The sequence below is a fragment of the Aulostomus chinensis genome, chromosome 4 (assembly GCF_037954235.1).
Source record: "Aulostomus chinensis isolate RoL2024-O1b breed Wild chromosome 4, RoL_Achi_v1.0, whole genome shotgun sequence".
NCBI classification, from domain to species: Eukaryota; Metazoa; Chordata; class Actinopteri; order Syngnathiformes; family Aulostomidae; genus Aulostomus; species Aulostomus chinensis.
The window spans coordinates 19,841,664-19,869,080 of NC_141323.1; the positions used below are offsets into that span (position 1 = coordinate 19,841,664).

The 27,417-nt window shown below is 42.2% G+C and overlaps 1 protein-coding gene across 4 annotated transcripts in view; it reads left to right on the forward strand.

Moving 5' to 3' along the window:
• Positions 1 to 27,417, forward strand: part of dock4b (dedicator of cytokinesis 4b) — a 129,633-nt gene that overhangs the window by 83,533 nt on the left and 18,683 nt on the right. For 2 of the 4 annotated variants that reach the window (XM_086202281.1, XM_086202282.1), the window contains exons 23-43: positions 1,385 to 1,577; positions 2,067 to 2,203; positions 5,397 to 5,531; positions 6,655 to 6,753; positions 9,212 to 9,306; positions 10,110 to 10,185; positions 10,539 to 10,639; positions 10,765 to 10,823; positions 12,218 to 12,366; positions 12,637 to 12,722; positions 14,761 to 14,787; positions 15,260 to 15,355; positions 16,259 to 16,319; positions 17,448 to 17,541; positions 17,769 to 17,917; positions 19,383 to 19,469; positions 19,578 to 19,682; positions 19,949 to 20,090; positions 21,248 to 21,414; positions 24,516 to 24,602; positions 25,979 to 26,155. In XM_086202281.1, coding sequence (XP_086058407.1) covers positions 1,385 to 1,577; positions 2,067 to 2,203; positions 5,397 to 5,531; positions 6,655 to 6,753; positions 9,212 to 9,306; positions 10,110 to 10,185; positions 10,539 to 10,639; positions 10,765 to 10,823; positions 12,218 to 12,366; positions 12,637 to 12,722; positions 14,761 to 14,787; positions 15,260 to 15,355; positions 16,259 to 16,319; positions 17,448 to 17,541; positions 17,769 to 17,917; positions 19,383 to 19,469; positions 19,578 to 19,682; positions 19,949 to 20,090; positions 21,248 to 21,414; positions 24,516 to 24,602; positions 25,979 to 26,155 — 2,322 coding nt within the window. The remainder of the gene's footprint in view (positions 1 to 1,384; positions 1,578 to 2,066; positions 2,204 to 5,396; positions 5,532 to 6,654; positions 6,754 to 9,211; positions 9,307 to 10,109; positions 10,186 to 10,538; positions 10,640 to 10,764; positions 10,824 to 12,217; positions 12,367 to 12,636; positions 12,723 to 14,760; positions 14,788 to 15,259; positions 15,356 to 16,258; positions 16,320 to 17,447; positions 17,542 to 17,768; positions 17,918 to 19,382; positions 19,470 to 19,577; positions 19,683 to 19,948; positions 20,091 to 21,247; positions 21,415 to 24,515; positions 24,603 to 25,978; positions 26,156 to 27,417) is intronic. The other 2 variants (XM_086202283.1, XM_086202284.1) reach the window with 1 other exon arrangement.

Here is a 27,417-nt window from a genome sequence, read left to right on the forward strand (position 1 = left end):
GTCCTAGTCACCCCGTAATAATTTCTTTGCACTTTGAGGCGGTGAGATGATGAGTTCCGCTCAGTTCTGATCCAGACATATTATTATTCTCAGCCCAGCAGTAGCTGTGGGAGGATGCAGGTCGGGCTAATGCTAATCCCAGCTAATCGGTCACATGTGGCACAAGTAGGTCCACGACACTGTGTTCCAAATGTCCCAGTCACACTTTTATGAAATAAGGGTAGGAATCACAGATCGTGACAGTGTCACGTTACAATGTGCTTTAATTCCTCTAATTTAAAACAATCGGTGATGCATAAAAAAATATCATTGTCAATGAAGAAAAATATCCCCAAAAACTCAAGAATGATGTATTTATGTACCTCATTGTGGTGTCATTTTTTTTTATTTATTTTTTTTTAAATTGACAAGTGGTGACAAATCTGTCCAACGAGGTTCAGTCTTAGCTTAGGGTCTCTGTTGAAAACCAACACATTGTAAAACTTACAATCATTGAAGATTAATAAACAAAATGGTGGCAGGTAATTGTTTCAGTCGCTGGAATTGACAATATTGATATTTATCACCATTGGATGGATATTTTTATTGCTCGAGGAGGTATTGTATCAACACCTGGCCCTGACCCTATAATTAAGAAGTTGCAAAAATACCATGGGAATCCAAGTCTGATGTCGTTTTTGGGGCTTTGTTGATATCAGAAGCATCTACCATGTGTTTCCCTTTGGCCTCGATTTGATTTCCAGCCAATCGTCACTTTATCTGAGCTTCTCTTTTAATGAAACACATCGGTATATTTACAGACGCAACAGGCAGCAAATTGCAATCTTCTTTTTTCCAATTGCGCGTCAAGAATCAGACAAAACATAAAAATCAGGAGCACTAGATAGAGAGCTACAATGGATGAAGACATTAGTCCCACTGGGGCAGCCGTTTAATCCACATAATCCCGGTCTGCCAGCGATGCCAACCGAATGGAGGGATTCATGGTGTAAAACGGGAAATATTTACTTTTGTTTTCCCAACAAAACGGCTCCCTACAGTCACAGAAGTGCGTGAGCTTGACGAGGATGCAGCAGCAGGCCTATCCTAAGAAACTTTCAGCAGAATCTCATCGAACAAACTGAATGGATTATTTCGTACAACCGTCAAGTTTTCCCCACTGACCTTCATCCCTTTCCGAGAATCTAAGATGAACATGAATGCAATGCAATGTCATGCTGATGCAATAGAATAAACTGATCGAACACACAGTAAGTCCAACTATATATTGTAGTTTAATTTGCAGCTTGAGCGCTTCTGGCCGTCAAGAAAGTGGAAGTGATTCTGAATTTATAGCTCCTCTCCGATCAGGTGTCCTTCATTGAACATTACCCTTCCTGCCTAGGCCGTGTTCCTGAGGACATTCCCGGCGGTTTACGATGAGCTTTTGAAGATCTTCACAGTGCGAGAGGTGGCTGGCTTCGTCAGGGAGACTCTGGGCAGCTTGCCAACCACCCTCCACAATGACTGCCCCCTGGAGGCTGTCAAACTGCAATGCATCGCCAAGACTGTGGAGAGCCAGCTTTACATTAATCCAGGTACAGAGATGCATACACGGTTTTTGCGCAGTAAGGTATGAACACACAATTAAAGCTTGTAAACACACAGAAAACGTGCGGGCAAATAAGAGAGTGCCCCAAAAGCTGTGCATACAGATTGTGAACACAAAGGGAACATAAACAACATGGGGGGAGATAAACAGATCAGAACAGCGAGATTTATCCACAATATTGAGACCATGATCAACAATACTTAACATGTTTGTTTTGCAAAGCAAAGCTATCAGTGCACCTCCCAGGGCATTCTCTTGAGAATGTTGTCACCCTACGGTGCATGTCAAAATTAAAATGCCCTCATATTTTATTTGACGTATTCCCTGAAAGGCTGCTTATTATGAAAAGCCCTCACGCAGACCACATTCATGTTACACAAAGTGATTTGTTCAGGTAGACTGAATTAAAAGTGGAGGTTTAATAGCGATAAATACCATTGCCTTTCGATGTCTGACAACTGTGTGGGTATTGCAGAATCACGGTGTATCCTGCTGCCAGTGGTGCTTCGAGTCCTCCAGGCCCACATGCAGGAGCAGCGGGACCTCATCATGTGCGCCCGCATCCTCACCAGCATGCTTTCCCTCATCAAGAAGGAGGAAAATGGCAGTACAGTAAGGGTTACAGATGTCTTTGGTAACAGGCCACATTTTTTTATAAAAAAAAAAAATTGTTCTTGCACACTGACCTTTGTAGTACTAACAGAGTAGAAGCAAAGCCTGATGGCTATTTTGTAACTCCTGGCTCCTGACCACTGTTGTGTATCTCTCGTAACTGTCATTCAGCCAGCCTTGCAAATACTTTGTGACAAGAGCAATGCAGTAACTCTTGGGAGGAGGGGTTCCAAATAGCCATCAGGCTCTGCTTACTTACTTTAAGACAGGGCTAAAAAGATCCTTGAGCGTGCAAGAACAAATTAGTGCAAAAGAACGCTTAATGTTTTACACGAATGATGGTTTGCTGAATACCAAGCAGCAGTAAGGAATTAAGTTTAGCCCAGCGCAAAGACGGGAAACAAGGGAACAGGAAAAGCTTTGTTCACTTCGATTTCAATCACTAACACCTTTGTTTCACCCATGCGAGAGTGGAAATTGTGGTTTTGTGGGGAATTAGCAGTGAATTATATCTCAGCTGGACTTGGTCACCTCTTAGTGACTGCATTTATTTAGTGCTTTTCTTGTCTTGTGACCTCTGAGGCCCTTTTTTTTTTATCACAATCAGCCATCTTAAGAGATCAGGGGGTGTTGGAAGTTCAATGTCATGCTCAAGGACACCTCGTTATGATCTTGAAGATTACGCGCTACCCCCAGTTTAGAGCTGTAGTTAGCAACTACTCGTAATGTTGTACCTCACAGAATACTAGACTAGGGCTGCAACTAATAATTATTTTAATAATCGAATAATCTGTTGATTGTAATTGCGATTAATCTGATGAATGGGATAAAAAAAAGAAAAGTTTAAAAAAAAAGTAGCATTCATTTCCAACCCTTTATCCAAAAACAGAACTGACGGTGCAAATTCACAGTGCAGACAATGTTCAGAAAGTGCACAAACAGGCTGCTCCTTGAACATCCCGGAGCCGTTAAATAATAATTTGAAAAACCAACGAAATGAACGAACACAGAAAACATACACGTGTACTTTACACATTTACATCGTGTTTACATCATATATGTTTTACACAAGTGCAAAAACACAAGATTTAAGTTAAAAAGAGTTATGAACTGGGGTAGGAAGGTTTGTAACCCTGTTTTTAATTTGTCCACGGGATAGTGGAGTATTGATTTTCAGCAAGAGCTGAAGATGATTACAGGAAACTGGTGCGATATTTCTTTGCACCTTATTTCAGAAAGTTAACACTTGACGCTTATTCATTCAATTACTACCATCATTGTTGGAAGTGCAAGCGGAGTTTATTAAGACACCGCGTTTAGACACAGCTTAAGCTGCCTAAGTGCCACACAATGACTTTAAAATTGGATTAAAATGTACGACACACCCAAATATATTTGTGTCAACAATAACCGATATTGGACTAAGCACAGAATAAATATGTGACATCCATCGAGAATTAATGGGCCAGAAAAGGCAAGTGAATAAAAATGTGTCTTTAGTCTTTAAATTATACCACCCCTGCTCAACCACTGTCATTAATGAGCTAACGTTAGATTTATTAACTTTTCATGCTTGTCAAGCTGCATAACGACACCAGCACCAGACGAGCTTCCAGAGGGACGTTATGTTTCATCTCTTCAAAATGGGACAAACATAGGATTCTGTAGCAATTCACGCCGGGGACACACCGGAGGCGGAAAGTGCCGCCAAGCGTCATTTCCCTTGTGTGCAGGCACCTGGCTGTTCACCAGAAGCACATTAATCCGCGTCCGTCAACAAGAAAGTCTGCTCCTCTCCACCTTTATTATCACTTAAAGAGCTGATTTCCATCCATCCATCCATTGTCTTCTGCTTGTTCCTATTAAGGGTCGCGGGGGGACTGGAGCCTATCCCAGAGGTTGGGTTCACCCTGGACAGGTCGCCAGTCCATCACAGGGCTAACACATAGAGACAGACAACCATTCACACTCACAGCCACACCTACAGTCAATTTAGAGTATCAATCAGCCTCGTCCCCTCTTGATGACTTTGGACTGTGGGAGGAAGCTGGAGTACCAGAGAGAACCCACACAGGAACAGGGAGAACATGCAGACTCACACAGAAAGATCCTGTGCCCGAGCCGGGACTTGAACCTGAACCTTCTTTCTGTGAGGCGACAGTGCTGACCGCTGCACCACCGTGCCGCCAGAGCTGATTTTTATCATGAATAAGTTTATAAGTCATCAGTTTATAACCTCATCAATTTATTGCGTTATGTGTTAATGACAATTGTACATGTATGTCCACGTCTTTAGGCGGCTATAGTAATGAGTTTTTAATCAATCAGGGTGTTTTATTTGAAATTTGCTTTAGTTTGATAGTTGAACGGATGCTCTATGCCGTTCCTGTCTCCGACTTCCTGCCTAACTTCACCTGCGGCTCGCGGAAAAAATAGACAAGACGCCAAAACCAACGCGGCAGAGCGCGAGCCAGCCTGTTTGAAGTATATTTCAGTAGGCCAATGAACCTTTTCACAATGGTCAATTAGTCTTTGTAACAGGTGCACTGGCAGCCATGCAGTCCAGTAATGAATCCCATCAATTCAGCAACAGCCATTGTCGGAGTGGCCGTCACTCTGAGCTGTGTGTGTGTGTGTGTGTCTGGAAATGTTCAGGTTGTCCAGGCTGCTCTGTTTGCTTCTGCAGGGATAGCTGTATAGGCGCGCGCACACACACACACACACACACACACACACACACACACACACACACACACACACTGACGGGCACCACATCTGAAGAGAAGTGACAGCAGTGACAGCCAGTGTGCCAGCCTGCGACTCCGCATTATCACTCTGTCCAAACCCTGTCTGTCTTGTCAGGAATAGAGACTACAGGGGACATAACAAAAACACACACACACACACACACCAGTTTATTTTCCACTCTCTTTCTGGGAATGCAGAATTGTTTCTAATATCCCAGAATCCTTTTTATCCTTCTTATTCCTCTCCGTACACCAGCTCAAGACTCATTAAGAGGTGCTGTTTTTGACTCAGAGTGATATCTATTGTTCACAATCGTTAAAAGTTTAGCTGGAATGACAAGGAGACAGTGACAAGAAAATAAGGACGCTTTCTACTCACGTCTTCATAAAGTAGTTCCATCACCTGCACTTCATTTCAGAGTGTGTATATCTTCTCCATTGTGCAGGAGCCGGTGGTTTCTGAAGAGGTGGAGCTGATCGTGGAAAGTCTGCTGGGAGTTTTACTGAGGACCATCCTGGAGATCAGCAACCGACCACAACCTGCTGGTCCTGCTATGCGACTGCAGTTTCAGGATGTCACTGTATGTGTGTTTTACGTTGTACTGTCTCAAAGATGATGTCTGCTGAGAACGAAGAAGGAACACCAAAATTAGATTAGAAGAAAAAGGATTTGACATTTGATTGGAGCTAAGAATGAACTAACAACCAACAAAAGATAATGATTGCCCCAAATGGAAATGTAATTTTATAGCTCAAAATAACATACCAATAATAATGAGAGAACTTCTATTTTAATATCTTGGAAGGTCCTGTGAAATTGTGGGGCAGGGCATGAGTGGCCCCCTGTCTGGCCAGGGGTTTGACAACCCTGGTCCATTTTGTGTGTACCTTGTCTTAATGTTTAAACAAGTAGGGCAAGTTCACATTCTGTCCTTCCTCCTGGGGACAAAAAGAAAATCCTCATGCCGTCGAAAATGTGGTGGTCTACAGCCAGAGCTTGAGATGCATTTGTAAAATGACCATTATAACTTTACCAATCATACAGTAAGCTTTTTAAAACTCCCATCAGTGTAAGGCGAGTCTCCAGGAAATTATTATGTCAATATAATGTCCTCTTAAGTGATGGAAACATGACTGTGTGTGAGTGTGTGTGTGTGTGTGTGTGTGTGTGCGTGCGTGCGTGCGTGCGTGCGTGTGTGCGCGCAAAATTGTTTTGGGAATATCAAGTAATTATAGATTTTAAATAGAGTTGCTGCCTTGGTGATGGTAATTCCACTAACATTATTAACATTAACGGCAATAATTAAAATTTATAATATTACATGGCACAAACGGGGGAAGGTTGAGTTGGGTAATAATTAGAGTCATCATTGTGACATGATGGAGACACGAGGTGGGGTAGGGTTGGTTTCACCCATAATAGAGCTCTGCTAATGTTGCCACAATTCTTTCCCGTTTCCAGTTGAGGTTAATTAAGGGCAAAGATTTGATGAGTACTTAAGACAGCGATACACAAGACTATTCAGTCCCAAAGCTCCATTGTTCCCACATAACTACTTTCTACAGGACAGTGGGACCATAAATTACATTCTACGTTAAAAGTTTGTCTTTCGACACCCTGATGATCGAGATAACTGCGGCGTGTCACAGCCTTAATACTGACGAATACGCAATTTCTTCGTCTTCATTGTGTCATCCATCCAGGGTGAGTTTGTGGCATGTTTGTTGGCCCTCCTGCGACAGATGAGTGACAGACACTACCAGCAGCTGCTGCAGGCATTCGGCAGTAAAGACGACCTGAGGGTAAGACCATCATTGCTCTCTATTTACCTCGTCGACGTTGCTGTCCCTGAATCTGTCTGTAAAAATCAATCCATCTTCCAACAGGGCCAACTGTGTCATTCATACCCACTGTTGATCTCAAAACCACAGAAACATAGAGAGGAGGTATTTTTCACAGTATGAATTATTGACGATATAATTATACTTGCTTGTTTTAGTTAAACATGGGACTAACGGTGTAATGATACGTCGATGTAGTAGATGAATCATTACAGCTCGGCAAGTCGGCCTACAGGACGACGTATGTTGATCTAACATGGTTTCAAAATGTAATCAATCGATTGTATCGATACTAGGAAATAACACACTAGATTTAGGCATGGCAGAATTAATATAAATGTCTTTTTTTAGTACTTTTAATGATAAAGACATCATAGGTTTCCCTCTTCAGTCTGCCTGTTGGTAATGTAATTGCCACGCGCCAGCAACAGCGTGAATTTCAGAACAAAACATAGCATGGCGGATGACAAAGGAGAAGCTGGCGAGTGAAAAATGATCAAGCCATAATTGCGGTCCAGTGTGTGGAAATACTTTGGCTTTTGTTGTAGCTGCTCGAAATAAATTGCTTGCTGTTTATGGGTACGTACAAGCAAAAGTAGCAGGTAAACCTACTGTTAAATGAACCTGAAGAGATATTGGTTGCACTTAAATTTTGATATTAAATATTGCATTATTAGGGCCTGAGCCCCAAAGGGACAGATATACAGAAGGAAAGAGAGGGACAGAGATAAAGAGAGAGAGAAAGGGAAGAGACTGATGGACAGACGGGGACGTGAGCAGGTGGAGCTACGGGTGGCAGCTTGAGCCTCTTCAGGTCTGTAGCCTCCTCCAGCAGCACCCAGGATCTGGAACGAGGGGAGCCTGAAAGCTCTGGAGAAGAAGATGAGTTAGTAACACATGAGTATGATTCATGTATGACACATACAGGAGGACAGAGAGGAGGAGAGAGAAGCCCAGAGCACCATGGGAGATCCCCCAGCAGCCTAAGCCTATAGCAGCATATCTAAGGGCCAGCCTGAGCAGCCCAACTATAAGCCTGATCAAAAAGGAAGGTCTTTAGTCTGTTCTTAAAGGTTGAGAGGGTGTCTGCATCCCGGACCGAAACTGGGAGACGGTTCCACAGGAGGGGAGCCTGATAGCTGAAGGCTCTGGCTCCCATTCTACTTTTAGAAACTCTAGGAACCACAAGTAACCAGTAACCATGAGCTCTGTCAGGTAGGAAGGTGCCTGATTGTTGAGGACTTTGCTATGGAGAAAGTCACAGAGCTGTTTAGCAACTGCTTTCTCCAGAATTTTGGAACGAAAAGGAAGATTTGATATCAGTCTGTAGTCGCCCAAAACTTCTGGATCCAGGGTTGCTTTTTTGAGAAGGGGTCTCATTACTGCCACTTTAAAGGACTGTGGGACGTAGCCAGATAACAGCGACACATTGATCATGTCCAAGAGAGAGGAGCCAATGAGGGGTAGAGAGTCCTTAAGCAGCTTAGTTGGGATGGGGTCTAGAAGACAGGTGGATGGTTTAGAGGAGGAAATTATTGTACTAAGCTCATGAAGGCTAACGGGAGAAAAACTGTCAAAGTGTACCTCTGGTCCTACAGCTGCCTCGAAGGTTTCTGAGGTTATAGGGTCCTTGTTGTCAGTTGATGGCGGGAGGAGAAGAATTTTCTCTCTTATAAAGGAGAATTGTCATTAAAGAAGTCCATGAAATCTTTGCTACCCAGGGAAACAGGAATACTTGTTTCAGTAGAGCTGTGGCTCTCTGTCAGTCTGGCTCCAGGACTGAAGAGGAACCTGGGGTTGTTCTTGTTCAGGAATGAGTAACAGGAACAAGTGCATTTAACTCAGGCTGCGTGCGCACAGTATGAATGAAAGTGACTGTACCGATCGGACACAAAAATATTACAAAACTTATAGTGAACTGTAATTTGAGTTTTTTTTTTTTAATTTACTGTTTATTCTTTGTTTTTTTAAGGTTTTGAGTCGTTTCATTTTAAAAAAAAGTTTGAGAACTACTGTGCTGGAGGAAGAAAAGCTGCAGTTTGTACAGTGTGTCATAATGTTTCTCTCCTTCTTGCATGTATTTACCCTCCCCTCCTTCTTGCTATTTGCATATAATCCCAATAATCAATTCGGTGGAGATCTGAAACAGTAGGGGTAATGTGCTCTTGTTAGCTTGATACCACCTAGCAGAGAGGGTCATTTTCCATCATCTACTTCTTTTTCCTCTATCAAAAGTATTCTAAGTGATGGTCTAGAAAAAAAAAAGTCAATGATGATATTGTTCAGTCCCAGAATTTTGAGTATGATGTAGAGCTCGACTGTTTCAGGAGCGTGGACATGACGCAAAGCAAGTCTGTTACCAGTGATGACATGTCTGCTGTGTTTGTGTGTGTGGGGGGGGGGGGGCTGGGTGTTTTAGGACTTCCTTCTTCAGATCTTTACAGTCTTCAGGATCCTCATCCGACCGGAGATGTTTCCTAAAGATTGGACTGTCATGCGATTGGTTACCAACAAGTAAGTTTATCACATGCAAAGAATCAAGAAAGAAAACACAACAAAATTCTTGAAAAAAAAAACAACCAAAAAACAAAAACACTTTTGTTACCGTTGCTAGAACTGCTCTCAAAAGTGAGTTGATGCATTTTGAATGTAACTTCTAACTTGGAACAGTAAATTTTGCACTACTGCTTAACTCAAGTCAGTTTTATTTGTATAGCACCAATGCTCAGCAAAATGTATCTCATGACACTACAAGTAGAGCAGGTCCAGTACCACACTCCTTCAGTGACTATCAAGTTGATCCGGGCTCAATGGGAATGGCCATCTGCTTTGACCGGTTCGGGCGAAAGAGAGCAGGGTAGAGACAAATACAGATAATGAAGACAGATATACAGAAGGAAAGAGAGGGACAGAGGTGAAGAGGGAGAGAAAGGGGAAGAGAATGATGGACAGACGGGGATGTGATGCTTACAGTGGCAGCTTGAGCCTCTTAAGGTCTGGAGCCTCCTCCATCAGCACCCAGGATCTGGGATGTGGGGAAGCCCGAAGGCAGCCCTGACGATAAGCTTTATCAAAAGGAAGGTCTTAAGTCTGTTCTTAAAAAAATAGAGGGGGTGTCTGCATCCCGGTTACTGCAAAAATAGTGGAGTTGCAGTAACATATTTCTTAGTAATGCTTAATAAAACTACTCCTCTACATGATCACGCCACAAACAGACCTTTGTCTGAATTGTTCAAAGTGATATTTTTCCTCCAAGATGACACTGTAACCTTTTCTCTCTCTCTCTCTCTCTCTCCCTCTCTCTCCTTTGCCTCAAGTGTCATTATCACAACAGTCCTCTATCTATCTGATGCTCTTAGGAAAAACTTCCTCAATGACAAGTTTGACTACAAGGTAAGAAAATGTGCGTCAGTCTCTGCGCGCATGCGTGCCCGTATGTATTTTAGCAGCACGACAGCAACTCAAAAGCTGTTGGGAGTCTCAAACGACCTGACTTCTAAAAGGCTGCAACAACATTTCTGCTGGAGCTTTATTCCAAAACAAAAGCTGTCAGAGATGCACAGCCATCAAATAAAGAGGATAAAAGCAGAAGGTATCAGCTGGCGTTGTTCAGCATGTACCGTGATAAACCACTGAAAACTCAAAAGTCAAGAATCCAAGGATAGATTACTCTCTGAATCCCTAAAAACGTAAAGTCGGCGGAATTTTTTTTTGCACATCGTTGACATTATATATTTTATTTTCAGGTGTGGGACTCGTACTTCTATCTCTCAGTAATATTTATCAACCAGCCTTGTCTTCAGCTGGAGTCCTTCTCTCCCTCCAAGAGGAAAAAGATATTGGAGAAGTATGTGGCTGTTACATATACGCAGCAACACATACCACATAAACAGACACACACTGTAAGATGAGCTCTTAGCATGCTGTTCTGTGTAGTCACAGTTGTTGTCATCATGTTATTCTGTCCTTTAGGTATGGAGACATGAGGGTGATGATGGGCTGTGAGATCTTCAGCATGTGGCAGAATTTAGGTAAAACCAGACTTTTTCAACTCAGTACCCCGACTTAAAATTTCGTACCTTTCGAATTCCTGAATCATAATCAGATGAAGCACTCGCTGAAATCAGTTCTTGAGATGCGATAACAATTTTCAAAATTCTCTTCCCTGTTTATCCTCCGTATTTTATTTTTTTTATTTTATTATCATTGCTGTACATGGCTATGCTATAAGAATTAATACTCTACAAAGAGGCGGATACATCTGCGCTTTTTTGGTAGAAAAACACACCAAAAAAAAAAAGAGTGTATTATAAATAGCTGCTTTCGTTCGGTGGAACCACTCAATAGAAGGACTGATTCTGACACATTAGTATGATGGCAGTGCAGACATCAGAGAAGGTAAAATAGAATTCTTTCTTTGCCACGGGTAGATGGTGCACAAAACTTGATCTGATGATTCAAAGTTCAGTTTTCTGCATGTTTGTAGACAACATGAAGTCACCTCGTCGTTGCTTTTGTGGTCTGTTTGACCACGCTGCGACCAATTTACTTTTGTATTGGAATAATTAATCCGTGAAACTATTTCGTTAATATTTTTTTTTTAAAGCACTTAAATCAATGTACCTGTCATGCCCCTGTGAGGACCCAGATGCGATCCAGCAAGCAGAAGTTCTCAGTCTCAGGCACAAACACAGGGAAAATAAATACTGTTGTCGCCGGATTTCGATCCTGCGGGGCTGCACGGGGCGGTGATGCGCAGGGCAGCGTCCTTAAAGTCACTGATTTCTCTCAGGCGTGAGCCCTTGATGCTGGCAGGAAAGCCAAACTTCCAGAACACAAGGAGATGACGCGTCCTTTCCGCCGGGTGAATAACAGCCAGGGAACAGACCATCGGAGAGTCGGAGGCAGTCGAGAGATCGTGAAACCAGCAGACAGGAAACTCAAGGACAGGCAGCTCGGTGTCAGGGATGGAAGGCGAGGTCAATTACCAGGGCAAACGAGCAGACAGGATCAGAGCAGAAACGGGTCGAAATCTTCCAATCAGTCCGAGGGCAAGGCGAGCAGGCAGGGACAGACCAGGTCAGCAACGGGTGATCAGTCCGGAACAGAGTGCTAGAAGGGCTTGCATAATGTGAAGACAACCAGGCAACCGGTGTGTGTGTGTGTGTGTGTGTGTGTGTGTGGAGCTGGAGCTTAAATACCTGGGCTGATGACAGGGATGAGCTGCAAGTGTGGTGGAGAGCTCAGGTGAGTGGAATTTGGCTGGTGAGGTGGGAGTGGCAGTTGAAAACCACTGGGCGAGGAGCTGGAGAGGTGACATCAGCAGAGTAGCCGTTATCGCAGTTGAAACGTTTGAATTAAGGAAGGCTGCTTTACAAGTGAGAGCCCATCTGCTACGTATGTTGACCACTGACTTCTTCTCCAGGGGAGCACAAGCTGAACTTCATCCCAGCCATGATTGGGCCATTCTTGGAAGTGACATTGGTGCCCCAGCCTGACCTGAGAAATGTCATGATCCCCATTTTCCACGACATGATGGACTGGGAGCAGAGACGTAGCGGCAATTTCAAACAGGTGATACATCTCTAACAGATTCACTTCTCTATGTTTGATACAAGAGGAAAATTCTGAGGTGGGTAAGAGAAAAAAAAAAACCCATCTTAACTCACGAAACTGAGTTTGAGAAAATTCTTGTTCTGGCAAAGTTGCGCGGGAAATTACTGATATGTTGAAATTTAATTGGTTTCAGTTCAAAACGATCTGTACCTTACTTCATCTCAAGTATTTGATCAGCATTGTTTTAAAAAGGCAGCTCTTTGAGTCCAAAGTTCTTCCTTCTGGCAGGTGGAGGCCAAGCTGATTGACAAGCTAGACAGTCTGATGTCTGAAGGCAAAGGAGATGAGACGTACCGGGAGCTCTTCAACAGCATGTGAGTAAGGGGCAAAAGTAGTGCGACTCAATCCATGGGGGACATTTTACTTAAAACTGAACGAAGCGGCTCTCAGGTTCTTACTGAAAATCCCTTGTCCACGTCCGTTGATTTTGGAAGACGTAGTCCTCATCAGATGGCGGTTTATCTCATTTTGCCTAAAAAGCCACCTGAGAGCTTAAACGCTCAATAGCAAAACACCAAAGAGGTAAACTAGCTCGGACACCTGCGCCGACAGAAAATAGCTTTTTATGGCATCAGCTGAATTGAGCAACTCGCACAAGGCTGCACCTGTGTGGGTTGCAAACTCGCTGCTTGTTTACCTCGGTAAACGGCCGTTTCATCTGCAAGTGGGATGAGTCTGAAAATTCTGCACTTGAAAATGAGCTTTTAACCCTGAAACCCAAAGAGGACAGATTAACGGCATACCAGCTCGGGGAAGCTGTCCTTGATATTTTACTGGAGCAAAACCTGTTAAATATGTTAAGCTTCCCATTTAACGACAGAGCCTGCTGCCATAGAAAAAAAAATCCCATTTGTCTTCGAATGCAATTATTGAGACTGGAGAGTATTTGCACTCAGCGTACACCCTCATATTAAATGCCCCGTTAACGCACGTTAGAAAATTTGACCACGTTATGTATATAAATATTGAAGTTGCGCCATTTAAATCGAATGAAAAAGGCACGAGTAACAACAGCAACCGAATGTCAGCGGTTGCGAAGGAAAGTTAAATGATTCCGCTACCTATGCAGCGGACATAGCCCCCCCCCCCCCCCCCCCCCTTGAGGAGAATGGTTTCACAAATAACCCAGCGTTGTTCACCATTTTCAAAACAGTCGTACAAAAATGACTTCATGTGCTTTTTAAATTTAGTTGGCGCAGCGAGACGGCATTCAATGAAGTGCACTTTGAGTAGCATTTAGGGATTTCTTTGGATTTTAGCATTGTTGCAGACATTTTGGACAACCGATGCACACAAGCCGACGGGTAGCAGAGGCCTTGTTTTTATCCACTTCATGTGTTAATATTACCTTTTATCCTTTAGGGATCGGGACTTGGGACAGTTACAGACAAACTAATGGAAAGTGTGACATTTAAGAGTTGGCCTTATCAATTTCTATAAAATTTAGAGCATGGACAGATGGTTGTTGCTGTTTCAAGACCTGATATTTAGTATTGAGGATTGCTGAATTGCCAAAGAATGTTTTGATTGATAATAAAAAAAAAAAAGATTCATTAAGTAAGATTTTGGTCATTGCCAGTGTGAAAAATGGAATTAGTGCTCACAGACCCTGAGATGTAATCTTCCTGGTTTATTACACAAACTGATACGTTTATAATGACGGGTGAGTTAGCGGTCATCTTCACACACATCTCTGTGGCCAGTCCTCGTCCACTCTGTCCTTGTTGTCTCCAAGTTTGCGTTCTGCATGCTTAAGGTCCCTGCTCACATCCGAGAGAGTGCGTGTGTTTGCATGCGTGTGCGTGAGTGTGCGTGCACATGCGCGCGCAGCTCCACTTCCGTTTCAGCTACCTTTTTTTTTTTTTTTTGTGTGTCCCTTTCCACCATAGATATTCGCTCTCAGGCCTCAGACTTGATTCAGCATAGCTTTCTTTGTCTCTAGTATCACATTTCTGAAATGAGGTGTGAAGATTTTCTGTGTGTTCCATGACTGAACCTTTGTGTCTCATAACCAGCTGTGCTATTTACCACAATCACTGCATGAGAATCATTACAGAAACAGTGGAATATCACTGAATATTGATGTACGACCCCTGTAAATCGAATCTGAATTACAATACAATGTAATATGCCGATATTAGACAGACGTATTAAGTGTAAAAATGTTTGTATTTTTCCCCAATATTTTTTTTTTTTTTTTGCTGCCAAGTCGATGTATTTATTTCATTTAGTTTCTTAATTTTTTTCCCTCCCACTAACTCCACTAACTCCTTAGCTAACCTGTGTGAGTGAGTGCTGATATTAATAGTATTAATATTAATTTATTCCGCCTATGCTTCCCGCCTGGAGTAGAATTCCTCTGTTTGGTCCGTACCCTAGGTAAGATGCTCTCCTCTTTGTTGTCTCAGTGTTGTGTGTGTGAGGCAGGAGCAGGGTTGTGAAATTCAACGTCAGCCAAAAAGTAACCTTTCGTGTTTTGTTTTTCTTCTCTGCTGCTTGGAAATTGAATTCTATGTAAAAAAAAAAAAAAAAAAGTAAAATAAAAACAATTTGGGCAGTAAATAAAACTACTATAATTTTTTTTGAGGAATTAAAAAAAAAATCCTTTATGTCGGGCCTTTAACTCTTAATGACAAGGCACCAAGCATAGGTGACACTGGTGTGACTGTTTTTTTTTGTTTTGTTTTTGTTCTTTACTAAATTTACTCTTTGCTACATTTTGTTTTAGCAATCTTTCTTTTCCCTCCCCTTGCCACCTTTCCTTTCCCATTTTTGGATCACCTTTCCCTCTTGTCTCTTGTCGGTCTCTCCATCCCACTGTCTCACTCTGGCTTTCCTCCTTGTTCTCCAGCCTGCTGAAGAAGATCGAGAGAGAGACCTGGAGGGAGAGCGGGATCTCTCTGATTGCCACTGTCACACGCTTAATGGAGAGGTTGCTGGACTACAGGTGAGAGAGCGTGCCTTCTTTACAGTATCGATTAAAATATTGTCTGCAAAGCACCAGAATCTCCTCCTCATTTTCCTCTCTCGTTGCCATAACTGAGTCATTAATGCCCTTAACCAGCGGTTCTCAAACTCTTTGAACCAAGTTCTCCCTCAGACAAAAATTCACTTCAGAACACAGTAGTGTAGCCTGCTCTTCACTGCTACAGCAGGGGAGGTCCACAAGTGAGGGGCCACACATCAGGTAACCAGAAGGGTTACGTGCTGGAATATGTTCGTGAATTTGAACATGTTTTTAACCATATGGACATCCACGGTTATTTCATACTAAACACCTCCTGGATAATCTTTTCTTCTTTCGCCATCTCGATCTACAATTTCTTCCTGCCAGTTTACCTGCTATCAAGCAACCGGTTTAGGACGTGATTGAATCGTGGACCTGGACCACCAGCGTGTCGCGTTTTCTCAGAAAAAAAAAGATATCCGGTCATATGTCTCTCGGTCTTGGACGTTTGGTTGAAAGGGACCGTGTCTGACCGCCGGTTTTATGGATGCGCTCACAACACCATGCACTGGGGCTTCTGCTCTTCCTGAGTCCAGCTCAATCCAAAAGGGCGATAACTTGAGTCATAACCCCGTACCGTCCTGCACTGTTCGGCGGCACCGTTAGCAGAGGCAGATGCGTCGTGACAGTAATGACTGACGCAAAGACATTACAAGGAAGGCAAAACGTATTGAGAAGATAACGCGTTTTCATTCTTTAGTATTTACTTTTTCTGACAGTATTCGTTGTTTTTGACTTGTGTCCCCCCCCCCCCCAAAAGAAAAAAAGTTAAGAACCTCTCCGCATACCACTGAAAGGGAGCTTGCGCACCACTTTCCTTAACCATTTCTTTTTCAATCGCAGGGATTGTATGAAGCTGGGAGAAGTAGATGGAAAGAAGATCGGATGCACTGTCAGTTTACTGGTTAGTAGTGTTTCTGCCTTTGTCGTGCTATTCGTCAGGCTGGTTATTGGTACGAGTCTCACAATATGATACATATCTTGATACATCCATCACGTTGCAATTTTTAATTATAAGTTATCATACCATTTGATACGATCAGATGCATATCGACAGACCCCCCCCCCCCCCCACAAAAAAAAAACGTATTCGGTTGCATGCTGGTGACCAGTTTCTCTGTGTGTGATCACAAACCGTAGCAGCAGGGGTGGAGCGGCGATCTAGATAAATGGAAAAGCACTTCCGAAGTGTTGTGAGCAAGGGAGGAAATATCACCCGATCAAATCAAGGTTGTTTGTTTTTTTTTCAATGCCCGAGTTTTTCCATTCTTTTTTGAACTGACTAACCGAATAATCATTTGTGCGTCACATTATGATGTTGATAGTGGAATGACCCGTACTTCATTTGATTTCAGCTTTCATGAAATACACGGGTCATGATAGAATTGTGTCCGCATCTGTTACAACACCATACGGCATTGATGGAGCTGGAACGTCACCGCGCCTTTGGAAAGAAAAAACAAACAAACAAACAAACAAACTGCAACAACAAAAAAGTATATGTTGCTTGATTGATTTTTATTGCACAATCCTTATCATTATAAGCTTATTTGTGACAAATGATTACATATTTAAGCTTCCATTTCAACTAAGCGTGGATTAATATTCTTCTAGATTTGTGGGTAGAGCAACTAATGCCAATTTATGAGCATTATGTTGGTCTGTAAAACAACAGGACTGAGAAGGTGAAGTTCCCCGCATGGCTTCATTTTTTCTTTTTATGTCCGTTGGATGGATGGAAATCTTAAAACATGACTTACCCTTATTGCCATGACCGTTCAAGAGTATCTGCACATGTCGAATTCTTCATTTTGCATCAACATGAAGTATACATGGAAAAAAAAAAAAATCCCATGCTGGAATATATTTTACTTCCGTCATAGATCAATCAGTGGCTTTTAAATTCTCATTTGCATTTCAGTTTCTCTACAATTGTCGCAATCTCTCTTTTTTTTTTCCTTCTTCTTCTTCTTCTGTTGTGACATTTTTTTTTTTTTGTCTTCAATCCTCAACCACCCACTTCTGTCATCAGAACTTCTACAAAACGGAGTTGAATAAAGAGGAGATGTACATCCGTTACATTCACAAGCTGTATGACCTCCACCTGAAAGCACAGAACTACACAGGTAAGATATGAGGAATGTACCAGAAGGATGGATAGATAGATAGATACATAGATAGATAGATAGATAGATAGATAGCTTTATATATAAAATCAAGATTCACCCGATGTGTAGCTATTGCTAGCTTATTACACCAACCAATGCTTCATGCATATAGCTGTATATTTCTGACAATATTCGTTGCAGTAGTTTTATATGATCCGATTGTTGTGTGTACTTGTGTTTCACAGAGGCCTCGTACACCCTGCTGCTGTACGATGAGTTACTAGAGTGGTCCGACAGGCCACTGCGAGAATTTCTCAACTACCCCATGCAGAGCGAGTGGCAAAGGAAAGAGTTCCTGCATCTCACGATTGTCCAGAACTTTGACAGGGGGAAGGTGAGCTCAAACACACGTTTATCTTCTCACGTAGGTTGAGTGCTAAATTGCTATAAGAGCATGCCTCTCTTCTTTTGTGCTAACAGCTTTAAGATCGACAAGCACAGTCACTGTGAGGCAAGAGCCTTTTTCAAGCTCAGGGCACGTATGTTTCGCTAAGCTGACAACAAGCAGTGTATCAGCCTCTCATACATATTCTCAGCGCTAATGCACTACTGGATCCCTGCTAGTCTGATATACGAAATTAGCATTCTGTCCACGTGGTCCTCAATTATGACCCAATGAAAAGACTCAGGGATAGGCTAAGCAAGGTTGAACACCGAGGTCTTTTTTTTTTTTTCTTTTTCCCCCGATGAGGAAAAAAACCCAGACAATGTCTCAGTGAAATGAGAGTGTATGTCGTCATCACATTAACAGTTCTAAAAATATGGATGCACCTCAGATTTCTGCAAGGAATCGCCACTTCTCTTAGTTCGTGTACTGTACAAAAATACACGTTAGCATTACGAGCATGACCGCATTCACTAAACATGAATGCTCAGAAGAGCCCCCTTTGTGTTTAATGGCAATGTAATGTGATTTCAATTTCAATGAAATTCTGTCTTTAGAGAAAAGTATTGTCTTTGTATTCGCTTCAAAAAAGTACACGCCACTGCTGGTCAGACATTTAATTTCTACCTGTCATGAGTCGTGACAGCAGCTCAAGGCATCAACACCTCACCGATTTAATCGGGGCGCTGGCGGCTACGATTACAGCAGGTTTCCATATACTTCCACGCGAACCTCCACCATTCCCTTCTAGAAATGTGGATGACGGTTAGATTGAAACGTGATACGCATTGTGATTTTTACGCCTCAGCAAAGAATGGGGGAATAAAAAAAAAGAGAGAGATTGGCAGCTAAAATAGAGCTCAGCTGATTGAAGTAAGCTGCGTTTTGAACGAGATCTGTCTTTCCTGTCTCTTCAGCTTTTTCCAAAGGAAGCCATTTTTATTCTTTTTTCCTTCTTCTGATTATATGTCTTGATCCTAACTACCCTTCTCATTCCTCTGCGTGAGCTGGAATAAAATGTTTCATCACTGAAAATATCCAAAATCACACACACGCACACACACACACACACAAGGAAAAACTGTCAATATTCTCGATGAAAAAAACAGAGCTCTGCGGAATCATGAAAAACCGCTCCCCTCGTTACTCATTGTCCAATTTTCTTTCACATTCACAAGCTATGCCATCTGCCGGTGCTGCCGCAGAGGGATTAGAAGGCAGCAGGAAAGGAAAACTTTCCATTTAATTAGCTTGATTGCTGGGTGCTGCCGCATGTACCTGCATAAAGAGGTTCTATTTGATTGTCAACTCTTCAGTGCCACCCAGTGGATGCAATTTTGATTCTACAGCACCACTGTAGGCATCCCTGCCTGAAGTTTGCTGCGTTCACATGCATGTGTTTTGGTGTCCTCAGTGTTGGGAGAATGGCATCATCCTGTGTCGAGAGCTGGCGGACCAGTACGAGTCGTACTACGACTACAGGAACTTGAGCAAGATGAGGGTGAGTTATTCTCATTAGACGTGTCCTAGAAATCTCTCCCGTTGTTTTATTTAGTAAGTCGACCACGATCCATCATTTATGTATGTTGTCATTTATTTCTTATGCTAGATGATGGAGGCTTCTCTCTATGACAAGATCATGGACCAGCAAAGACTAGAACCGGAATTCTTCAGAGTGGGCTTCTATGGAAAGAAGTTCCCTTTCTTCCTTCGGGTAAATAAATCTTCATATTCCTTTGCAGTGAGTAACGAAAATTTGCCCTCCCCAAAGGCAAAACTGGCAAGCAAGAAGACTGGAATTTTCTTATATAAGACTCCTTCAGTGTGAAGTGACATTCACAAACTCTCATCCAGTGCCATGAAATGATGTAACAGGGCCCGTTTCCCTCCGTGGCATTTGCTACTAAGGCGTCTGTTACAGCATGCAACCACTAGATGTCAAGCTAACAGCATGTTGTCCTTGGCTTTGCTCCCCTGCAGAATAAGGAGTTTGTATGCCGTGGCCACGACTATGAGAGGCTGGAGGCTTTCCAGCAGCGGATGCTCAATGAGTTCCCCCATGCCATCGCCATGCAGCACGTCAACCAGCCGGACCAGACCATATACCAGGCAGATGCTCAGTGTATCCTCTCCTATATAGAGATAGAGAGACGGACACATACAGTATGAACCTATCGAGGTGTGGAGGAATACATCCAGCCTGAGCGGCCACAGTCTCATTTAGATTCATACAAATAGATGCATTTTTACATTCGTACAGAAACACAGGATGCTTTATAGTTACAGTTAAAAAAAAAAAAGGCCAAACATTTCAGAATCCTTTTCTGCCTCGCTACCACTTTTCGTCGATCCATTTCCCAAAATCTCTCCTGATGGTTCAGCGGGCCCTCTTCACTTTAGAGACACTGTGAGTTGATGAAGATGTTGCTGCTTCATTAGTCCGGGTCACCCCAATTATGATCGCGGGCTCACAGGAATTATCCTCGTAAACCTCAGAGAGGACTCTTATCACTGGTTTTGTCTCTCAGGGCCCCAGACTGATCCTAACCCATCCTCGCTTTCCGATTGGTGGAGGTGAACATGGTACTTCCCACAGACTGATTTGAGGAATTGCAGATTCTACTCAGGACTAAAAAAAAAAACAACAAAAAAAAACCAAATTGTTTTGGGATGTTTATATGAAAAAGATGGCATCACTTGTATCTTAACAGCCTTTTAATTTTATAGCACCATTATCCCAAAAATGATGCTTATGAATTTTAAAAGTGGACTTCACTATTAAATTAGTTTGATTGCTTATTTGGAAAAGGAAGATGACAAAAATAGAGTGAAAAATATCCAAACAAGGACAAAAAAAAAAAAAATACAAACGAGACACAACTTCTGTTGCAGTTTGAAAAGTAGAAGGAAGAATTTCAACCAACTCAGCTTCATTTCTCCCAATATTTTCATCGTAAATTGTTTATCTCGAACACTCAGTATTTTAGTAGTCATTTTAAACCCATCTCTAGCTTGAGCTTTACAGTTCATTTCCCACACAGTGTTGAAATCAAGGCAGTGCAAGTGCTGTACGAAGCTCAAAGTGCACGCACTCTTCACCTTTCTGTAAACTCCTCTCCCCGTGCGTGTGCGTGCTCACGTATGTCTCCTCGTGTGCTGATGCATTTCTGAGTCCCCTGTCCTCTTTCAGGTCACTGAAGAATTCTTTATTTATTTATTTATTTTTTTAGCCTGTAGGGCTTTTTCCCTTCTGCTTTCCTTAGCTTGCCTTGCCTCCAGACCTCCAGATCTACGCAGTCACCCCCATCCCTGAGAGCCAGGATGTGCTGCAGAGGGACGGAGTGCCTGACAACATTAAAAGCTTCTACAAGTTCAATCACATCTGGAGGTTCAGATATGACCGGCCTTTCCACAAGGGCACCAAAGACAAGGAGAATGAGTTCAAGGTATTAAAAAAAAAAAAAAAAAAAAAAAGAGTTTAAAGGGAAGGTGAATGTATTTCTCAGGACAAAATGTCAACATATGCAGCACAGAGGTGTGCAAAAAAGTGACATGTGACATTTATTGATTTTTATTTTATTTTTTTTGTAATTTCATTCCCCTTTGTGACTTCATGATTTCCATAGCTTTGAAGAAACTAGGGCCCGACCGATATGGATTTTTTGAAGCCGATGCCGATTATTTATATATATATATATATATATATATATATATATATATACTTAATTTTTATATATATAGAACAAATGGCTGCTTTTGAGCCTTTCAGACTTCTACAAAGATGTAAATTAGAGGCAGAAAATTCATTTCAAATCCTTTTTATTGCTGAAGCAAGCAGCGTGTTATGGTGTTCATATGCTTCTTAGCTTTTTAAAATAATAATAATAACAATGATGATGTGTATTTCGATCATCATCTCGCATCTTTGAAAACAAACAATGAAAAAACAAACAACTGCAAAAGAATGAGGTATTTTGTGTGGGGCAAGAATTATAAGAACAAAATTAAAATATTCACAAGCCCCCACTGAAAGTCAAGGCACCGTCGGCGGCGGCGGTGGTGGTGTTTTTGTTTTGTTTTTCAAATAAAGCGCAAACGATAGAGTTAACGCACAGCTCCTTTTGCTCGTCTTACATCTTTGAAACAAGCAATAAAAACAAACAACTGCAAAAGAATAAGGTGGCGTGGGGCAAGAATTATTATAAATATTCACAAGCCCTTTCCTTTCAAAATGAAACCACGTCTTATTCCCTGCGTTTTTTATTTCTGAAAAAAAATCGACGATTATCGGCCAGTTTAGGCCGATTACCGATTATTCTCAAACGGGCTGTGATCGGCCGATTTAATCGGCTGGGCCCTAGAAGAAACCCAGTGTTACAAAGAATGAATTTGAGACGTGTGATTTTTAGTAGCTGTGACACAAATTGACAGAAGTTTGCTAAAAGTCTGAACTATGGATGATAAGCTTTTTTTTTTCTTTTTTTTTTGTGGCTTGGCGGTTACAGTTTGAACCTGTGCACAGGTATTAGCGTTGTATTGTGCATGTATTATTCATCGTGACTCTTGCATCACTAATTATATTCAGTTGCTTGCCACTGATGCATGCAGCTTAGCAGGCCTGCAGACTCTCACCCGCTCCACACAGACGCTGATATTTGCCTCATAAATATTCACAAGTGAACACAGACATGCAGGACAACACATAATCCTTGTAGTCATTTCGTTTTCATTCCATCAAGGCTATTTGGCCAAATTTAAACATGATATCAGCTTTCTACTAATGTGAGATATCTCTGCCCCTAAGGTTTGAATATGTGTGACGATTCTTGGTGGCAAAAGTAGAAAGCAACAACATTCCCATGTGATCAGCCTTTATTAAAAGGTAGAAAGGCTGCACAACATTTAGAAGAGACGTTTCTATCTGCAGGGGCCGAAAAAAAAGAAAAATTGCAGAGAGGTGAAGACTTTGGATCTGTCGGATATCGTGTTCTCAAAATGGAACACGTGGGGGTTTGTCAAGGCATGTTCAGGTGGTTTTTGTGGCATTAAAAAAAAGCATAAAATCAATAAAGGGCGCCTGGATTGTGTCGTGAATTGAGAGAGCCCTTGCCAACCTGAGGACACTGGTCGATAGGCTTTCTGTCAGGACTTGCTGGCTCTGCTGGAGTGTCCTTGAGCAAGATGCTGGAATCCGATGTAAGTCGTGAAAAAGGCACAGCAGTAGAAGATGGAACTACTTATGTCCCAAAATGAAATAGTGAGCTATTGTATCTGTTCCGTTTCTTTTGTTCTTTATTCTTTCTTTCTGGACCCCCTAAACACGCTGAAAAACTCACCACAGTCGGCACACACATCAGGTCTGGTAAAAGAATTTGATTACATGTAAAAAAATTAAAAAAATGTGCTCCACGGTGCCACCTAGGTATCTAAAAAGGGGGTGCCACAGTACAAAGGAATGTTATCGAGATGTCAAACCATAACTCAGTTATTTGTCTCACACAAATCATAAGCTGACACCACTGACCTAAACCCGACAGGAAGTCCTTCAAACTTTAATACATGACTTATACACTGCATTGAACAAAAGTGGTTTCAAACTTTGTAATAACTCAAACAGTTTATATTTTCTAAGCCCCCAAAGTTGCTGTGCCACATTGTACCTTACAATGTAAACTCATGGGGAGGCCATCTGGGGGCAAATTTTTTCGACTAAAATGTGAATTCTAATGTAAGATTTGGCCGAAGTCATGGGATTTATGAGGGTATTTGACTAGAAGAGTACTCTTAAATCCTCATCAAACTGACAGGGCACAAGGTGGGTGGGTGGGTGGGGGTGGGGGGGGGGGGGTGGGGGGTAAAGTCAGAGCTGTCAGTCCAGGTCTGAAAACATCTTGGTGCTCGTGACATAAGCCCTTCCACTGCGTCTCAATCCGACGCCCACGAGGGTGCGAAGGCCTGCACCAACGCTGCTTGTTAGCTTTATGTTTTGTTTTGTTTTTGGAATTCAAAATGTGTTCATTATTATTGAGTGTAACAGTTTTTAGTTGTTGTTTTTTTTTTCTGGGTCTGGGAGACAGGTATTTGTCCCAAAAATGAATATGAAAAGATTGGGAACTGCTGGTCAAACAAAGGGAACTAAATTGATTAGTTTAAGCTAAGTATATTAGAAAATCCATACGCAAAACCATCAACTCTCTGCTCCTCATGTTTTTGATGTGTTTACAACAGCTCCAGTCTAGTAGGACTCGATTATGTTGATAGCCTGCAGCGAATGCTACACTTTCCGTACTTTATGGTGCTGTCAGAATGACCTTGGGGGATGTCGGGGTATTGACAAGCACGCTGCCTGACAGACTAAGTGGTGGAACATCAATTGATGATATTAGAGATAAGACGTGACATCTGGCCTGCACCTAAACGAGAGGCGAAATCATCGCGTTCATTCAAACTGTACATCAGTAGTTACGTTCCGTCAGTTCTTGTGGACCTTTTGGGACTTTTTTGAAGTGCGTAAAACAGGACGCTGATACATGTGGGTACATTGCAGAGCCTTTGGGTGGAGAGGACAACCTTGACCCTGGTCCAGAGTCTTCCAGGCATCTCCCGCTGGTTTGAAGTGGACAAGAGAGAGCTGGTGAGTGTGACGGTCGTCACATTGCATTTCCTGCATCGAATGCGTCAGATGACACGCTGACCATTTAATGGCTTTGCTTTGATAACAAATGTTTGTTTGTTTTTTTCTGAGTTGACTTTTGTATTCGAACTTCTTTGCATTCCATCATTATTTAGCCATTCCTATTCCGAATTAACCAAAATTCCCCCTCCAAAGCTTCTTACCTTGTCTCTTCAGATCTCAAAGCTGCGGAAGGATAGTCAATGCTGTTTGGTCCGGTATATGAACATTATGCAGTGTTCGTCTCTGCTGATCTACGCACAAGTTCTTCAGTGCATAGCTGTTGAGCACGGTGTGAAATTGTAGATTGTGAAGCGAGTGTTATTCTACGGCGGTAATGCGGCGCAATAGCGTATGAAATATGGAACTGGCAAAAACTCTATTAGAAAGAGGATTAAGCTTTTTGAGAGACTGAGGAAGGAAAATAGTTGGGGCACGTAAATGCAGAATGAAAGGAAGAACTTTTGTAATTTATCCATATTAAAAAGTCACTGCAAACTCTGCGTGCACTTAGTATAATATAGTCGACACATGAAGCCGCTGTACTTGTATATGAACTTTAAATCAATAGACTGTAAGTGAAAAGCGCTACTTGGTGATGATGATGAAACTCACACAGCTGGGTTTGAAAATGTCTGCCAGCTCATTGCTAGTATTCTGTGTGATGCTCTTGTCTCCACCTGCAGCAGGCAGCTGGTTTCAAATCAAATGCTTTGAAAGACTCGCTGGAAGCATGACATTAAAGACAGTTGTGACTAGCTGACTGAATACATTGTAGGATGACCCTTGTCCCCTACGTTAGGGAAATAGCTTAGGACCCCCGTGATAAAGGTGTCAGAGACTCTAAACCTCCACTTTTCCAGGAGGTGGTTTATCGTAATTTCTTTATCTTTTGAAACAATATGGGACTTTGTGAGAGGGTGGAGGGCTAAACAAAGTCCAAAGGAGTCACTTTTAACAAACTGCAAAAGGGAAAACATCAAGTGAACACTAAGGTTGCACTGTATTTCTTCATGTAGAAAAACAAGTCATTTCCTGTTTAGCTTTTGAAACTGGAAAGTCAAGTCGTTACTTCATTTACAGCTTTTTTTTCAGGACGTACTGATGTTTTTTTTGTTGTTTTTTGTTTTGTTTTTTGCTTCTTCGCCATTTGCTTATGATGATAATAATTCTACCGAACAGAAGTGAAGTTAACAGAAAAGAAGTGTTAGTCTTAAACGCTCACGTGAGAGTTTCTGTTGATAAGAATACACACACGTTCAGAGAGACTGCGTTGCGTGGAATGTTTATTTTTATATATTGAACCCTGCATATCCTCCACATGTTGTGCTTTACAGGTGGAGGTAAGCCCACTGGAGAATGCCATCGAGGTGATCGAGAACAAGAACTTACAGCTACGGACACTGATTACTCAGTGTCAGAGCCGGCAGATGCAGAACATCAACCCCCTCACCATGTGCCTCAACGGGGTCATTGATGCTGCTGTCAATGGGGGGCTGGCCCGCTACCAAGAGGTATGGATGGATAGATGGAAGATGGGGTTGGAGGGTTTTTAGAGACTGGGCAGGACTGGAGTGATGATATATGGATTGCCTAATGATGCATGAAGGTGAGTTAAAGCAGAGAGACGGATCAACGAAGGCTGTTCTGCCAAGGGAGGAGCGGTTGAACAGATGGAAAGATGCATGGGTGAAGGCTTGACCGAACAAACAGATGAGTGGAATGAGCGGAGAGCAGGAAAATTAGGATGGTTGTGACATGAATGGGTGAATGGATGGCTGTACTTGGCCGATGGACGAATGGATGAAAGGACAGATTTGGGGAGGAGGGGTCAAATAAAAAAAAATGGCTGAAGGAGGAGGGAGATGGAGGAATAATAATGGCTGGATGAATAAGAGAAGAGTTTTTCTGAAACTGCCATAGAATTTACTGAAAGAGCTAAAAAGACATGTTAACACTGTAATATTTGGAGACTCAAATATGATTTAATAAAAACAAGTATTTATTTTTTATATTTGTATTTTTGAGGTTCCACAAATGCTCAGAAACTCTGAAACTTCACCATTGGTCTTATTCTTGGGTGTGCCTCAACAGGACCCCATGATTTAAATAAAGTAGCCCCTGTTGCATATTTTCTAAACTTATGAAAGACAGAAAGACACACCCTCAAAAATTCCACAAGAAAGTCCACTGATGCCATGACCTCAGCATAGTTTTTTTTAGTTTTTTTTGTTTTTTTGCCGTCTGTGTCAGGGATAGCTTTGGACCAGATGAATGATGTTTTTTGGGTTGTCTGTCTGCCCATCCCATTCTCGTTCATGCAATGTCTCAGGAATGCCTTGAGGGATGTTTAATTTCAAATTTGGCACAAATGTCCATGGGGACTCACGGATGAACTGGAAAAAAGTAGCGGTCAAAGGGTAAAAGGGCTGTCACTTCACATAAAAGCTACATCCCAGGAAGGCCTCGAAGGAATTTCTTCAAACTTGGAATGCAATATGAATATGAACTCAATGAAATTTGGTAAAGTCCCAGTCTAAAGTTATGCACTCACTGAATTTAAGGTGGTAGTTGCTGCGACACCAACTGGCAACAGGAAGTTAGCCTGATGTAACAGTCATAATCAGGATCTTTCCAGGGTGTACGCCGCCTCTCACCCGAAGTCAGCTGGGATAGTCTCCAGCCCTCCCTGTGATCCTTAACAGATAAGCGGTATAGAAAATGGATGGATGGATCGATAGTCTTTAGTGCCTCCTAGTGGATGTAGGGGAGTATT